General features: G+C 45.4%; 1 protein-coding gene and 1 pseudogene across 2 annotated transcripts in view; one reads left to right on the forward strand and one right to left on the reverse strand.

Annotated features, from left to right (window-relative positions):
• Positions 1-1,716: 1,716 nt before the first annotated feature.
• LOC122681075 lies at positions 1,717-17,398 on the reverse strand (annotated as a pseudogene).
• Positions 17,282-17,604, forward strand: part of XRN2 (5'-3' exoribonuclease 2) — a 61,625-nt gene continuing 61,302 nt past the window's right edge. The window contains exon 1 of one of the 2 annotated variants that reach the window (XM_043883273.1): positions 17,282-17,471. In XM_043883273.1, coding sequence (XP_043739208.1) covers positions 17,397-17,471 — 75 coding nt within the window. In that variant the 5' untranslated portion in view covers positions 17,282-17,396. The remainder of the gene's footprint in view (positions 17,472-17,604) is intronic. The other variant, XM_043883272.1, reaches the window with a different exon arrangement.

The raw sequence follows: 17,604 nt of genomic DNA on the forward strand, positions 1-17,604 counted from the left end.
ACGATTATTAATATATTGGATTGGCCCAAAAGATCATTCAGTTTTTTTTTTTTCCCCCGTAAGAACTTACAGGAAAACCCAAATGAACATTTTGGCATTAAACAAAAGTTTTCACGTGAAGAAACATGTATATGCACAGTAGTAATTCTTTTCGGTTTGCACATTATCTTGCCCAAAGTTGAATAACTTCACAAGTTTCTTCTTCCCTTTTTTTTTTTTTTTTAACTTTTACTTATTTATTTATTTGGCTGCATTGGGTCCTAGTTTTGTCATGTGGGATCTTTGTTTGCTGCTCACAGATCCTCTATTTATGGCTCACGAGCTCTAGAACCCGAAGGCTCAGTAGTTGCGGCTCCCGGACTTAGCTACGGCATGTGGAATCTTAGTTTCCCCACCAAGGATTGAACCCACGTCCCCTGCATCACACACAAGGCAGATTCTTAACCACTGGACCATCTGGGAGGTCCCACACAAATTTCTTGGTATTGTGTGGAAGGATTCTAAAGGTTCCTGGGGCACTTATTGTCATGGCCCATTTGCAGGTTGGAGAAGAATTTCCAGACATGAGGCAAAATAAGAGAAGAATAAAGTTTATTAGAGTGGGAGACATTGTTAGAACAGCGGACTGGTTCAAGGGAGAGCTGACCTCTTTTGTGGGCTAGGAACCGATTTTTACAGCCTCAAGACAGAGAAAATTCCTACTGGAATGGTGGCATTAGGTGATTGGTTAGAATGCTATAGAGTGATACTAGGGTGGGTATTTTACCTAATATGGGATCAGGGAGCTGGCAGGTTTAGATCCAGAGGCTCATAGCAACAGTTGCAATGGGGCTTGGTCAGTTCCAGAGATTTTTGTCCTGTGACCTTGATACAGGGCTCCACACATAATGTTGCCCTCACATCACATGGGAGAGTCAGAATTTTATTCTAATAAACAAACATTTGAAAAATGTTTACAAGGACTTTTGAAGGTTTATTTGTGACCTGAATCCTTTAAGGTGTAGTGCCTTTCCAAGAGACCTCTGCCTAGAGAGAAAGGACCAGGACCCTGGTTTAGCCAGCTCCCACCTCCAACCTTCTCCCCCAGGAAATCTCCAGAAACAGAATATTGCAGGGACCTCATGGGCTATACCAGGACCTGGGAAATCAGATGTCTTCCCTGTTTTTTCCTATAGAAGCAGCTCTGTGAGAACTGGGTAGGGACAGATTGCATCCCATCTTCTCTGTGGCCTCAGGGGAAGAACTGCTGATTAAAAACGGAAGGTTGATATCATCCCCGCTGGGCAAACTTGAGATCCTTGAAGAGCCTCTCAACCCAGTAGGACTCTCAAGCCCTGCTCGGAGCAAGCAGAAGGAGACTCAAAGCTTTCCCCTTGGCGACCCATCTTGGCCTGAGCTCATCAGCAAACGAGGAGTGTCTGGATGTTTATGCGGCCTGTGCTGCCCCGGTCAGAAAAGCAGTCATCACAGCACCTCGCTTTATCACTTCCTGCAGAACCTAGATTCCAAGTCATGCCAAGCCTCTCTTGTCAGAACAGGGGAGATGACATCGGCCCACATGAGTCTAGAGTAGCCCACCGGCTCTCAGTTGCAAAACTGGTCTGTGGCCTTTCCTGACCCCTCCAGCCTAACACTGCATCCATTTGCCAAACCCAACTAGCTCCTTCTTCAGGGCAGCAGAAAGCTGCTGAGATATTAAATAGATGTCAGATATTCTTATAGCTGCCGTTTGGGGTCATGGCCATCTTTCTCCACCCTGGTGGTTACAGGCAGGGACTCTGACCTGGCTATATTCTCCTGGGGGGAGAGGCGGGGTGAGGGATGCTCCCAGGCCCACAAGAGGCAGACCACAGGCTGGGGAGAGGCGCCCTGCCTCTTCATCCCTGCCCACCAGCGCTCTGACCTGGCCTGCGACACTTTCCCCATGAGGCTGTCTCTGCCTCGGCTTCCCCAAGTCCTGCTTGGGTTTCCCACCTCCTCACCTGGCACATGCGACTTGACAAGGAGAAAACCAATATTCCCAGGCTGGGACCTCAGCGGGGGCTGTTGGCCAGAATGGTGACACCTGGCCTCTCCACATGGTTTCTTGGCATCTTCATAACCTGGTGGATGAATTGAGAGAGAGCAAGAGGGTCTCCCTTCAGGGTGGAAGCTGTATTGCCTTGTCTAACCTGGCTTTGGAGAAGGCAATGGCACCCCACTCCAGCACTCTTGCCTGGAAAATCCCATGGACAGAGGAGCCTGATAGGCTGCAATCCATGGGGTCGCTGAGAGTCAGACACGACTGAGCGACTTCACTCTCACTTTTCACTTTCATGCATTGGAGAAGGAAATGGCCAACCACTCCAGTGTTCTTGCCTGGAGAATCCCAGGGACGGAGGAGCCTGGTGGGCTGCCGTCTATGGGGTTGCACAGAGTCAGACACGACTGAAGCGACTTAGCAGCAGCAGCAGCAGCAGCAACCTGGCTTCAGGAGTTACATACTATCCCTTCTGCCACATTCTGTGTTGGGATCAAGTCAGTCAGGCCAGTCAAATTCAAAGGAGGGAAATGACGAGAACAGTGCTACAGCAGGTTCAGACCTGTTTTAACTTTACCATGCATCTGCACAATTGTCAAAGTTCACTGACCATTTAAGAACTGTTCACCATATGGTTGGTTGTGATATTATGACTTATCATAAGAAATATATATATATATATATATGGTCTTGGTCTCCCAGGTCCTGGCACAGAGCTGCTGAAACCCAGGGAAGTTTCCAAGTGCTGAGAGCGAGTAGAGATTTATTTTGTGAGGTTTAATGAGGCTGGAGAGGTTTAACGAGGTTTAATCAAGGTTCCAGCCTTGATTGGATGGTTGGGAATTTCAGTCCCACACTCTGGTTTCAGGGGAGGAGAGAGGGCTTGGAAATAGAGTCAGTGACCCATCATGCCCACCAGATGAAGCCTGCAGAAAAGCCAAAAGTGTAAGTTCAGAGAGGGTCTGAGTTGATGAACATATTGAATTGGAGGGAATGGTGGACCCCAGAACAGGAAAGCTCCATGCCCCTCCCTACCCACTAGCCCCGTGCATCTCTTCCACCTGCCTGTTCCTAGGTGAGGTCCTTTTATAACAAACTGATAAGCTAGTAAAGAAAGCTGAGAGCCGAAGAATTGATGCTTTTGAACTGGAGTGTTGGAGAAGACTCTTGAGAGTCCCTTGGACTGCAAGGAGACCCAACCAGTCCATCCTAAAGGAGATCAGTCCTGAATATTCATTGGAAGGACTGAGGCTGAAATTGAAACTCCAATACTTTGGCCACCTGATGCAAAGAACTGACTCCTTGGAAAAGACCCTGATGCTGGGAAAGATTGAAGGCAGGAGGAGAAGGGGACAAGAGAGGATGAGATGGTTGGATGGCATCACCAACTCAGTGGATATGAGTTTGGGTAAACTCTGGGAGTTGGTGATGGACAGGGAGGCCTGGCATGCTGCAGTCCATGGGGTCGCAAACAGTCAGAGATGACTGAGTGACTGAAATGAACTGAACTGAACTGATAAGCTAGTAAGTAAAATGCTTCTCTGAGTTCTGTGAGCTACCCTAGCAAATTAATGACCTCCTGAGGAGGCAGTCATGGGCACTTCTGATCTACAGTCCCTGGGTCAGAAGCACAGGTGATGGCCAGGCCTTCAGGTGGCCTCTGAAGTCTCAGAGGAGGACAGTCTTGGGGGACTGAGCCCTCAACCTGTGGGACTGTAACCCAACAGGGACTGTACCTCTACAGAGACCCTTCATTCCCTTTCTTGTTCAAAACTTGCTCTCCTCAAAATTGAGGAGTATCAACTTTTTAAAAATGTACAGGGGCTTCCCTGATGGTCCAGGGGCTAAGGCCCTACACTCCCACTGCAGGGGGCCCAGGTTCGATCACATACTGCAACTAAGAGTTCGCATGCTGTAACTAAAGATCCTGGTGCAACCAAATAAATAAATCACTATCTAATTTAAAAAAAAAAGGCTGTTAAAAAATGCACAACGTGAGAGTTACAAGCTAAGTTTTACTTGAGGCAAAATGAGCTATCTGAGAAACTGCTCTCAAGAGTTGGGGGGGAGGGTCAGTATAGATGCGACTTTTGGTGAAGGGGGAAGTACATACCATCAAGCATATATTTTTCCAGAAGATTTCTACTGGTCTTGGGAAGTCTTTGCTAGTCACAGGGAACATCTTCACCATGGACGATTTCAGTCCTTTTTCTAGATATGGGGAGATACAAGAATTGGGCTCCTAAAATCAGCTCCTGGAAATATCTGTCTGAAGACGTGTCCTGCCAGTCCCCACCTGCCCCCAGGACTGACGGCCTCATTTCTGTTCTCTACCCTGAACTCCTTTCATGGGGTGTTGAAGGCCAGCAGCTGCAGCAGCATATGATTTAATCTTTGTAGAGGTAGATGAGTAGATAAGTATTAGTCCCTCAGTCGTGTCTGAATCTTTGTGACCCTATGGACTGTAACCCACCAGGCTTCTCTGTCCATGGAATTCTCTAGGCAAAAATAATGGAGTGGGTTGCCATTTCCTCCTCCAGGAGACCTTCCCAGCTGTACCTAAAGGGGACTCCATTAATGGGCATTAGAGGATACCCCAGGTTAACCTGTCATAGAAAACTGTCTCTTGAGCCTTTAACTTCTATACCTATTCTACACCTCTGGTTGGCTGATTATTTCTTCCTTTATTTAGGTTTTAAGGTGAATGACCTGGGACTATTGGTTTCCATCAACCTGATTGCAAATCTAAAGGCATAGTTGAGATGTCTGTTTTTCTTGCTATCCTCAGAAGAGATTGCTGCAAATCTACTCTGATTCTCATTCTGCTCAGCTTACAATACAAATAGCTTATTATTTTTTGCAACCTATGTCTTACAATAAAGCAGTGCTGAAAAACTAAATAGAAGCAAGTTCAGTTGCCATATAGGCTATGAAAATGATTTGCTGGTGGTGATTTTTAAGCCTGATTCTAAATAGATTTACTAAGAAGAGCGCTTGGAAAACGTGGTTCAGATTTTGCTATTTAAGGTATCTTGAAATTAAAGGCTCACTCTCCCTAAAATTTCAAAAAGCATAGAGCTTAGGCTTTTAAGGGGATAGCAGTGATAAAAGCTTTCATAACCATTTCCAAAAAGCAACACTTCATAGTTTTCTCTCTCCAGCGGTTCTCTAATATACTTGTAGAAGGAAAGCAACGGAAAACCAAGAATAAAAATAGCTGAGCTCTCCACAGTTGGGCTTCCTGCCTACTTTTCCTGTTCAAAGAAAAGAGGAGACACCATCTTGCAATACATACTTCCTAGACAACTGGCCTTCTCCAGTGACAGTCAGCATTTGATGCCCCATATCCCTTGGTTCTTGTTGCCAATGGTCAGCCTGGAGATGGTGGTGAAATGGGGGCAATTAATCTGTACATGAGCGAGGGCTTCCTTTAATGGTTGAGGGGTACCATCAGGCATGATTCCTGAAGACTTATAGTGTTTTTAGTGTGGGAATTTCTCCAAGTTCAAGTAAAGTTTCAGGTATTATGTCATAGGTCTGACTGAGTGCTATGTTGGAGGTAGTTGAGTTGGTAAAATTCTAGAAAGCAGTCATTTTTCAGCATGACACTATCGCTTAAGTCTAGGTGGACAAGACTGGGACATCTTCCAACTGAGGTAGAGACACCTGATCTCTGCAGATTCTTCGGGTACCTGCTGAGATTCAGCTGGATGATGGTCTCTGACATGTGTGCGATAGCCACCTATACATGCTTTTCAGTGAAGTCAAAGCACCAAGAGAGTTTCAGCTCATCCAATCTGGAACAGCTGCTCAGCAAAATCTTCAAGGCAGATTCAGAGAATCCAGAACACCCAGAAAGGTTGAGTTGCAGAAAATCTGTGTTCTTAGCAAGATTATCGACAATGGGATCAGAAAGCTGGAAGCCTTCCAGGCTGAGATTCTGCAACTTGAAGCAATGAGACAGAAGGCCATGGAGGGTAGACACATCGATCACTGAGTCCGACAGGTCCAGGTGCTGTAGACAAAAAAGGCTGAAATATTCAACTAACAATTGGTCCATAAATGATCATGGGTAGCGGAAGGGAACCACCCGTCGGGACAGAAGCCGACCAACCACATCTGGGTAGAGGTTTCTGCCTGTGAGGTCTACAGTCTGCCAGAGAGACTCATCAAATTCTAGATAATGCCGTCTCTTAACAAATGCTGGAGACTTTCAGGATTTCAGGGAAGAACAGACAGGAAAAGATTCCTAAGAGTAGCTCATCTGGAAGGGAGTCTCAAGAAACAGCTGGAAAGTTCTCTCGGTTTAGCTTAGGTCTGTGGATAATCGCAAAGTCCTTGTCATTCCCTTTGCTTTTCAGCCGTTTTCGTGGGGGACTCTGTGGGTGGCCCAGGTTTGAAAGCAGTTCCTGGGGGATGTTCTCACTGTATATCTCCTCCTTCTCCAGGGTGGAGACCTCCATGCCTGAAAGCAGTTCAGAAGTCTTGCTAGAATCCCATCCCCATGTGAAACTGGTGGTAGCACTGGTACTCTGGTCGGGTATCTCCTGGAAGTGTTTCCTGTGTGTGGTGTCTGCAGGTTGGGGAGTTTTAAATGTGCTCATTAGTTCCAGAGATGCCCGCCTCCCGGATTCCCACTTTGGCCTGTAGAGGCGTACCAAATAGATAAGCAGATAGCAAGTGCCAATTGTAGTTGACAGGAGTACCAAAGAAAGGTGGGGGGCAGAAATTGTAACCAAGAAGTACCCCTCGGGGCCTTCCTGGGTTGGGGGAGAGACATGCCTCCCTCCCCACCCCCATCCTCTGCTTTAGCTGCTCTCGTAGCTCAGATGGTAAAGAATCCGCCTGCAGTACAGGAGACCCAGGTTTGATCCTTGGGTCAGGAAGATCCCCTGGAGAAGGAAATGGCAACCCACTCCAGTATCCTTGCCTGGAAAACCCCATGGACAGAGGAGCCTGGTGGGCTGCAGTCCATGGGGTTGCAAAGAGTGGGACACAACTGAGTGACTAACACACACACAAAGTATCTAGATAACAATATTGGATGCAAATTTCCTGAGTTGTTTTGAAGATGTAAAAGCTTCCCAGTCGACAACAAAAGGAAGATGTGGACTACTTAACGACTGAGAGCACAGAGCCCGAAGCCTCCTGGAGCCTGAGGACTGATACCCTGAATCCCTGTGATACCATCCTTCTGCCTCACCATCAGCCAGTCAGATAATTGTGCACAAGCTGACCACAGACCTGTGACACCCCTCCCTTCCCTGGCCCTAAAAATGCTTTCTCGAAACTCTTTTGGAAGCTAGAGGTTTTTCAGGGCAAGAACTACCTTGTCTCCTTACATGGCCTGGCATTAAAACTTTCTCTGCTCCAAACTCTGACGTTTCGGTTTGTTTGGCCTCACTGTGCATCGAACACACGAACTTGCATGAACATGGTCTGATGCTGTCTCGGGGTAGACAGTGTCAGAACTTAGTTGAATTGTAGGACACCCAGCTGGTGTCAGAGAATTGCTTGATGGAGAATTGCAATTATACACTGAAACTGGTGTCAGAAGCATATATGTTAATTATAACCCAATGTTAGGGTTTCCCAGGTGACGCTAGTGGTAAACAACCCCCTTGCCAAAGCAGGAGATGTTAAGAATCACAGGCTCAATCCTGGGTTGGGAAGATCCCCTGGAGGAGAGCATGGCAACCCACTCCAGTATTCTTGCATGGAGAATCCCATGGACAGAGGAGGCTGGCAGTCTACCATCCACAGGGTTTCACAAAGTCAGACATGACTGAAGCAACTTAGCACACACATGCACACTCCAATTTTAAAGAATGGAGAGTAGCTCTTTTTGACACTAAAATAGAGCCCACACCCCACTCTCACGCTCTATCCCTAGGCCCTGTTTTATTTTACTCCATAGCACTTATCACAACCCAATTACATGCTGTTTCTTCATTTAGTTGCTCCCTACCCACAAGCAAGACTGTAGAGTCTAGGAGAACAGGCCATTTTTGATAAACACCCAGCAAAAGAGGTGTGTCAGCAAAAGAGGCTGACACAAAGCTGTGCAGTCAAGATCTATCAAACGTCACCAAAAGCATTGAATGACTGCAGGGAGGGGAAGCCCCATTCAGCTGAAAACAAGTGGCAACAAGCTGTGTATGCCAGTGTATTCAGTGAAGATCACAAATGCCACAGGCATTTGGACAAGGAAGGGGTGTCTAATACTGGATGGTCAGAGCCAGAAGAATCCTCAGAGGTGACTGAGTTTAGCAAGTGGCTTTACAAGTGAGGACAGTGAGGTCCCAAGGAGGCGAAAGGCTTGTTTAAGGCCACACAGCGGTAGGCTAGAGTTAGGCCAGTGACTTGGGTCATGATGTAAACTTAAAGCTCCACATGTCTTATTCCTCTCTCCAGTGAAGCATCTTTTAGGGCTGCAGCATCTGTAGCCTGACTGCTGGTTGGCTGGACAAAAACGAATGAGATTTCAGGAGGAGGTTATGGACTGGACAGTAAAAGTCAGGCTCACGTGCTGTGGGATCTCTGGGTACTAGACAGAGGGAAACGTATTCTTTGCAGTTTTACTTGATTCACCTTGGGTCATGGGATCAGCTGCATGAAAAATACTTCGAGTCTTTGGTATCATAAAAGCCTCTGTTTTTCCCAGACGTCAGCTGAAGTGCTCACTGTAAAAGATAGAGGTTTCTAAGCCAGTTCTCCTTAAGTAAGTGGTCCCATGATAGAAAGATAGAAACATGTGACTTCCATTCACACACAGAAAAGCTTTAGGGTTCTTGCCTTTGTTAACTTTCTGAGAGTACTAATTAATCTGAGGCACTCTCCCACGGTGCTGGACTAGCTCCCACACTGTGTGGCTAGAAGCTGAATCATGACTCATTTCTGCATCACACAAGTGTCCAATTCTGTCTTAGTTCTTATTCAAGTTTCTTGAGTGATTCCATTTGAGTAACATGTTCTAAGACAAAGACATGCACTAGTCCGGGTAGAAGTTTCATTTCAGAAAAGAACACTAGGATTTTCAGAACAGTGGGAATCAGTTTATAAAAAATAGAAGAAACAAGAAATGGTGCTTGCATATTTTCTACACCAGTGCACTTTCTCCTTCAAATTGGCATGGTTTTAGCAAATTTAGCAAAGTGGGCCACTGGTAATTTTTTAAAATGCACAATTCTTCTCCCGGCCATCCTTGCTTTAGTCTTCATAATTAGCTTTACCTTGAACAGTAAAAGTGAAAGTCACTGAGTTGTGTCCGACTCTTTGTGGCCCCATGGACTATACAGTCCATGGAATTCTCCAGGCCAGAATACTGGAGTGGGTAGCCATTCCTTCTCCAGGGAATCTTCCCAACCCAGGGATCAAACCCAGGTCTCCCGCATTGCAGGCAGATTCTTTACCAGCTGAGCTACCAGGTAAGCCCACCTTGAAGGGTGTTAACTACAACTTGGCAAGAGTGTCAACTACTAATTGGCACTTGCCATCCACCTCTACAGGATTAAGGCATGTGCTGTTGATCTTCGACAACCCTGAAAGGAGTTCAGGGTGGAGAGCTGTAATGAGACACTCTGTGCTGGGGGTGGGGGTGGGGGAATTGACAGGACACATCTCCAGATAGTTAGATATTTTCAGGGGCCAATTTTATGAGCCCAATTCTTATATCTTCTTTATCTAGAAAAGCACGAAATCCTTCATGGTGACAGCTGCTCCTCATGACCAGCAGAAACCTTCTGCAAAAAATAATGTACTTAATTGCATGTACTCCACCTTCGCTGAAATCACATATATATTGACCTTTTCCCTTGCCTCTTTGGAGCAGTTTCTCAGAGCTATCCGAAACGCTGTCTCCCAGGCTACAGTCCTCATTTTACCTCAAATAAAACTTAACTTGCAACTCTCACACTGTGTATTTTTTAAGTTGACAAGAGAAAACAGCTGAGTGAGACAGGGTGAAAATAAACCTTTTCTTTTTCTTCCTCTTTGTAATCATCATGAACTGTACATTCCAGTTTTCCTGTTCGTGCTTCAGATAAAATTGTATCAGCCCATGTGGTCACTTCATGCTCCCTTAGAGCTGTCTGCTACTTGCCCTTTTTAGACTGCTTCAGTGACCCACACCCATCCTACAGAGACTGTACAAATGTATCCCCTACTAATGCCTTGCTCATAGTAGATGCTCACTAACTGCCTGAAGACTGAATCTGTGAAGAGAATGCCCTCTCTACTCCCCTCCCTTCAAAAAGAGGATTTCTGAAATCCTACAAACATGCTTGGAATGTTTAGAGACAAACAAAATGTCAAGATTCATGATATCTGTGAAACTTGTTTTAAGAATGTGCATAAGTCACACATCTAAGTTAGTACTTAAACCTGATCACTTGGCTGGTACGTATGTGGTCACAGACAACGCGGCAGAAAGAGGAGGAAATCCATGTGCAGTCCTGGAAGCACTGCCACTTACATTTGGCTCCATTGTGGACAAGCAAGTTCAATGGTGTGTGAGTGAGTGAAGTATACTAGCTTGGTGGAAAAGCAAAATAATGAAAAGCAGATGGCAGAGGGCCAAAGATGCTAGTCTAAGGAGTATGAATTCCACTCATAGAAATCAGAGAGCCTCCTAAGGTTTTAGACAATGACAAGAATGCTCATAGAGGCCATGCCTATAATCATCAAACATATATAACATAAATGTGGCTCAGTCGTGTCCAACTCTCTGCAACCCCGTGGACTATAGCCCACTAGGCTCCTTTGTCCATGGGGATTCTCTAGGCAAGAATACTTGAGTAGGTTGCCATGCTCTCCTCCAGGGAATCCTCCCAATCTAGGGATTGAACCCAGGTCTCCCACAAGGCAGGTGGATTCTTTACTGTCTGAGCCACCAAGGAAGCCATATATGTTACCAGCAACCCTTATTCCTAGTATTTTCTCTCAAGAAATGAAAAGTGTATTTGCAAACACAAAAAATTTGCACATGGGTGTCCACAGGAACTTTATTCCAAAAAACTGGAAACAACTCAAATATCCATCAAGAGGTAAGTGGTCCAAGAAATTGTGGTATATTGACATAGCAATTAACAAAGGATTGATTCACAGAATATGGATGAGCTTCAAAACCATTACCCTGAGGAAAAGAAGTCAGACAAAAGACTACAACAGTAGGTTTCATTTATAGCAAAATCTAGAAAAAAAGCAAAAAACTTGCCAGGTGGCACTAATGGTAAAGAAACTGCCTGCCAATGTAGGAGACACAGGCTCAATCCCTGGGTCAAAAAGATCCCCTGGAGGAGGAAATGGCAACCCACTCCAGTATTCTTGCCTGGAGAATTCAATGGACAGAGGAGACTGGCAGGTTACAATCCACGGGCCCGCAAAGAGTTAGACACGAATGAGCACACACGCACGCACTAGAAAAACTATTCTAATCTGTTGGGACAAAATGCAGATTAATTGTTGCCTGAGGCCAGGGGTGAGGGGGGGCGTTGCCATCCCATGCACAGGAGCACAGGGAATTTTGGGGGGTGGGCAATGGAATTATTCTATATCCCAGTTGTAGTGGTGGTTTTGAAAGTACATACATTGGTTAAAATTCATTGAAGTGCACACTTGAAATGGATGCATTTTAATGTATATAAATTAAAGCAAAATGAAGTTGGTTAAAAAAAAAACAGAACTTTATTTGGGCACAGCACTACCTAGGGCAAAGAGGAAACAGGACAGACTTCCCTAAGGTGCTTGTCCTTTAGCCTGAAGGTGAGGTGCAGCCTGTGACTTAGAGGCCCTGCTCTGTAGCACCATGGACAGCAGCGTGGGGGGGCGGGGGCATGGCCAAGGAACCACGTGGACAGAAAGGAGCCAAGAATGCCTCTGTGTGTGTGTGTGTGTGTGTGTGTGGTGTGTGTGTTGAGGGGATGGGATCCCTGGAGTTAATTAATGCACATCATTCTAGTGAAGATCTTACCTACTGGCCCGTCCTTCAAGATTCTTCCCAGTCCTATTTCCCATGAAGTCTTACTTGAGTTCCTGCCCACACCAGCCTTTTCCTCTTTCTCTCTTCTGAACTCTTACAGTAAGTCCTGTTTGTTTAATCTGTTTGGAGGTAACTATGGCCTTTTTTTTTTCTTCTTTTTCTTGTACTGCTCTCCAGTTGCTCATTGCTACTTAATTTGAAATGTGGATACACTTTACATCATCTGCTACTGCCAGGACCTGAAGAGGGAAGTTTGGATCCCCCTTAGTGCCTCCAGAGAAGTCAGGCAGGGTTTGTGTATGTTCTTGATTCACGTTGGTTTTCACTTCCTAAAACTGGACTCTGTTAACAATTGGCATAAGGAAGAGACAGCTACAATTCTGTTACGATTGAACTTAAGGGCTAAGTAGGGATATACTGGGGTTTCCCAGGTGGCTCAGTGGTAAAGAACCTGCCTGCGAATGTAAGAGACGCGGGTTTGATCCCTGGGTCGGGAAGATCCCCTGGAGAAGGAAATGGCAAATCACTCCAGTATTCTTGCCTGGAAAATCCCATGGACAGAGAAGCCTGGCGGGCTACAGTCCACGGGGTTGCAAAAGAGTTGGACATGACTCAGTGACTAAACAACAACAAGAAGAGATACCGAGGTTTGTGAACCCTTTGGTAATTCATCTCCGTTTCTACTTTAATTGACTGACCGTAATTTCTACCACAAAGCCAATACGCTATTCAGGCAATGTCGTTTCTGCGGCAAACTGAAATCGAGTTGATTTCAGTTTTTCAGTTTTTGAGTTGATCAGTATTTTCCTGATGATTTTGTATCTCCATGATTTTTTTTTTTCAATCCTGAATTTCAGCCAGGGCAGTCACATTTGTATTCAAAGCCTGCCAACTCTGGCCAGAAATCAGGTGTCCGCTTAAGACACACCTTGACAAGTGGATTAGATGTTCCAGTGAAAGGCAGATAAATGTCACTCATGTCACTATAAATAAAAGTCTAGGCCTGCTTATCAGCTTGTAGGGTTGAGGTTGTACCTTCAACACTTCTGAGTGCTTCACACTTTATTATTCTTGAAACGAGGCGTTTTCCATGCAGTTTCTCCATTTACACCCCCAGAGGGAATTATTACCATTTGACTCCTTGAAACATGTGCCTTCTGTCAGTGTCCCGTCTTTTGCTTTAGGAGACAATATAACCTGTGGCCTTAAACAGAAATCTTCCAGGATCTTCTCAAATGTCATTTTATGGAGTGAAATGTAGCAGGAGCCTTTCACGGTGCTGACTGAGAACGTCTTGTACCTGCTTTATAAGCAAATCACATTCTAGTGGACTTTGACTGTTTGGGGTTATGTTTTAGAGTGTGGGATTTGTCACTGAAATCCATGTAATGATAAGTATGATTTAAATTTGTGGTTTTGGTCAAATCCTATTCTTTGAAACCAAACTACGTATAGCCAGCCACACTTTGCGAAAATGTCAGTCACAATGTGTCACATTTACAAACATACAACATCACTTCCAAAAGCATCTGAGGGATACAAGGCCTTGCAAAAAAAAAGATTTTTGTGGTTGGAGAAATTGAGAGATGGGGCATGCAAAAAGGCTCTAAAATGGCCACAGAAATGTAGTCCACTTAATGCAATTTAACCCTAAAGTCATTTCATTACAGTTTCCCTTTCTCAACACTTTGGGGTACGATGCTCATTGTTTAATGTCTTTGGTTAACTTAAGGTGTGAGCACAGATGGAGAAAGTTGAGAGGGAAATAATCTTTCTGGATGCCTTCAGCAATGTGTACAGATGGAGGCCTTACAAATGCATCTTTCAGTTATGTACATTTCTGAGCTGCATTCTGAAGTTCAGCCAGGACAGGACTGCATAGGAACAAACATGCTTTCACCAACGTCATGTTCATTTGTACCTGTGAACTACACTTGGTGATAATGATTGCCTATTGTGCTGTGTTGCAAGGAGCATTTGAAACAAGATCTGAATATATCAAAATCCTAGAAATCTGAAAAAGTAGCTTTGTATTGGGTTCTAAGAGCAGAAATTTGTTGATTCTATTTCCATTTCTTATGTCTTAAGATAGAGGTTCTCAAAGTGTTTGGCCTTGGGACTCCTTTATACTCTTAAAAATTATCCAGTACCCCAGAGAGGTTTTGTTCAGGTAATTATACCTGTCAATATTTACCATGCTTGAAATCAAACCTGAGAAAATTTTAGAACATTTAAAATGCTAAAATAAATAATTATTAATTCATTTAAAAATAAGAAGCCCTTAACATGCTAACAGAAGTAACATGCTTATGAAAACAACTATTTTTCCCAAACCCAGATTAGTGAGGAGATTGGCACTGTTTTATATTTTTTGAAATTCTTCAGTGTCTGACTTAATAGAAGACAACTGGGTTGCCACAGCTGCTTCTGAGTGTCAATTCATTGAGAGATCCCATCACATAGCCTCTAGAAATTTCCACTATATACTTTATACACTTGGAGGATGAAAATGAAGACAGAAAATCACACCTTTTTTTTGGCTGTTCAGCATGCGGGATCTTAGTTCCTCAACCAGGTATTGAACCCATGTCCTCTGCATTGGAAGCTTGGAGTCCTAACCACTCGACCACCAGGGAACTCCCCCAAATCGCATCTTAATATTATTATAAAAAGTTTTAACATCATGGACCCACTGAATGAGTCTCTGGGATCTTAGGGATTCCTGGACCACATTTTGAGAACTACCGCTCTCAAAATTCAATTCAATGAAAATATTGACAATCTACTGGATGCTCATCACAAGATCAATAAAGACACATCCCTGTCACCAGGGAACTTACAGTGTCTTCTTCCACACACACCTCATTTCCAACCCAATCTCACCGAGATTTCAAGACTCCTTGTCATTCTATTTCCTCTCTATCATCTCTGACTACCCCATTAGATGACTAGATCTGTATCTTTTTAAAATGTCTGTAGCAATTATTGTCTGTGCAGTTCATTTGGGATGTTTAATGAGAGTTTTGGTATGAGGCTTATTATTCATTAAAATGTGACTTAATTACTTCATTTATTTCATATGCTGTGGCTGTACCTTGTCCTTGCTAGTGATGGATAAGACAAATGATGGTAGCAGGACAATGATTTATTTTGCTAATGGTACCCACATACGCAGCAAAGGCTGTGGACCTTAAATAGATATTTAATAATTTGATTTGCAGCTTAACTGGTAAGGAGTGTGGCAGAGACAATGCAGTGTTCCCCAATCCTGTTTCCTTTTTCTGTTACTGAGTACTCCAAAAGACGAGATTGGGTAATATTTCCTCACGGTATTTCCCAATCTCGTCTTCAGCTGGGAGCCAAGTGATTGGAATTTGGTCAAATGAATGTGAGGAGAAATTATGTAAGCCACCATCAAGCCTAGCCCTTCAGAACATCCAGGGCAGCCCTCCTGCCCTGCCTTCCTTTGGTAGTGACTGTGGTGGTCACGTGTTGAGCTAACAGAACTGCAGGATGAAAGCAGCTGGATCCCTGAGTTACCATGTGAAGAACAAACAGCCCTGGAGGAAGCTCAACCACACTTATGGTCAGTTGATGAGATTTCAGCCATCATTTATTAACCCAGCAAAGCGTAGCTTATCCTGATATATTAGAAGAAAGAGAAATATTTACAGATGCGATAAGAAAAATGTAAGATGCAATACCACACATTAGAAGTCAAGGAGAGCTATGGAAGATGAGAGCTGGCAGAAGCCTTGGGCTCTGTGCTGCGAAAAATTTATGGAGAAGAGGGGAAGTGGAAACACGTAGGATTTGAGCTGGCACAGTCTTTCCTGTGCAAAGGAGAGGAACTTAGCTCCAAATAGCTTAGGGGAAAAGGATCATTTATTGGCACGTGGAAATAAAGGACAGGTTTACCAACCAAACTGCAGGAAGAGGGATTTAGCTGTACTCGAAACCCACTGAAACCAGGGACTAACGCTGCTTCTCTCATTGCAGACTGGCAATAAGTCCCATTCCGATCTTTCAGCCTCAACCATCTGGGAGGTGCTGCCTCACCTTCCTTATGGCTTGAAGTTGAAAAACGCTGGGCAAGGATTCTCAATGACTTAGCTTTCCCAGCTATCCATCCTCATACCAAATGCCTACCACATGTGTATGCCTATGAGAACACAGCACTGCCCAGGGAAGTCAAATACTTGAGGAAGGGCTCTTTCTAGGAGAAAGGCGGGATTTCACCACAGACATAATTCGAGGTAATAGTTTTGACTGTTCTTAGATAAAATATGGGCTAACCATTTCTCTAATTTCCACACCAGTGGCTTAAACAAAGTAGCATCAGACCACAGAGAAGGGGGCAATGAATACTGCCAGGTGGCAGGGAGAAATGCTTCCCTAGAGACCTCTTGAGGTGAGCCTTTAGGATTGAGTGTGATTTGTCAAGGCGGGAGGGGATTCCAGGGAGACAGACTTCCAGACTTGAGCATATGGATATAAACACCTCCTCTTCCACGCCTCCCTTCTTATATGTTGAAAAAAAATGTATTTGAAGCCATCAGAAAACAAAGGATAAAAGTATCCTGTTAGTGCAAGGACAGAGTATTAAATGATCTTTACTTGGACTGAAACAGAAGCGGTGTGAATAGGCAAGTGACTTAAGCCCCCTCTATCCCGGCCTCTCATCTGTTACAGGAAGATGATTAAAGCATCCTCAGAAGGCCCAAGGGACGATCAAATCTGGTAATGCCCTAGCCAATGCTTTAGCACAGTGTAAACTTGCAAATAAGTGCTGGAAAGTGACACCAGCAATTATTTTACACCCATAAATGTAGCTGGAAAGTTGAATTACATGCTACATTGCATTTTATAACCAGTGAAAAGTGAGTTGTTTATGCAAACCAGCGGTCATCAGTGCAAAATACTTTAAAAACAAAACAACAACAAAAAAAACGGTTGCTAACCCAGATTCATACTGTGGCATAAAATCGGGAGAAAGCAGGAAGCAGAAGTAACGAGTGCGTGTGGATGCTTAGATTCTACATGAATCGAGGTGGGTGAGGAGAAAACCAGTCCACCAAGGTTCCCCTGGAGCAGCCTGGGACGCAGGGTTCCCCCCGAGGGTCGCCGGTTGCCGGGGAGGCTCCGAGTCCCGTGCGGCCGAGGACGAAGAGTCACGCGGGCGACTGCTACGGGCCGCCTGCTCACTAGCCCCGCCCCTTGCCGGCCCCGCCCCGCCAGGCCGGCACCTCCTTCCTGGACTCCCTCGGCGGCGGCGCCATGACCTCATTTCCGGTCGCCGGGCGCACGTGGGCGGAAGCGCCGGTGCCCGCCGCGGCTCGTCTCTCTGGTTACCGCGCGTTCGCTTGCCGGGCCGCCGCCCGCAGCTGCGCCGCCGCCATGGGAGTCCCGGCCTTCTTCCGCTGGCTCAGCCGCAAGTACCCGTCCATCATTGTCAACTGCGTGGAAGAGAAGGTGAGGGGGCGCCAGGCGGCCGCCACGCCGACGCCTAGAGCACTCCCCCCGGCGCGCGTGCAGGCCGCGGTCCTCGGGGGCCCGCCGCCCGCCCGCGGGGCCCGCGCCCGCTGCCTCCCCGGTCGCCGCGGGC

The sequence above is a fragment of the Cervus elaphus genome, chromosome 23 (assembly GCF_910594005.1).
Source record: "Cervus elaphus chromosome 23, mCerEla1.1, whole genome shotgun sequence".
Classification (NCBI taxonomy): Eukaryota; Metazoa; Chordata; class Mammalia; order Artiodactyla; family Cervidae; genus Cervus; species Cervus elaphus.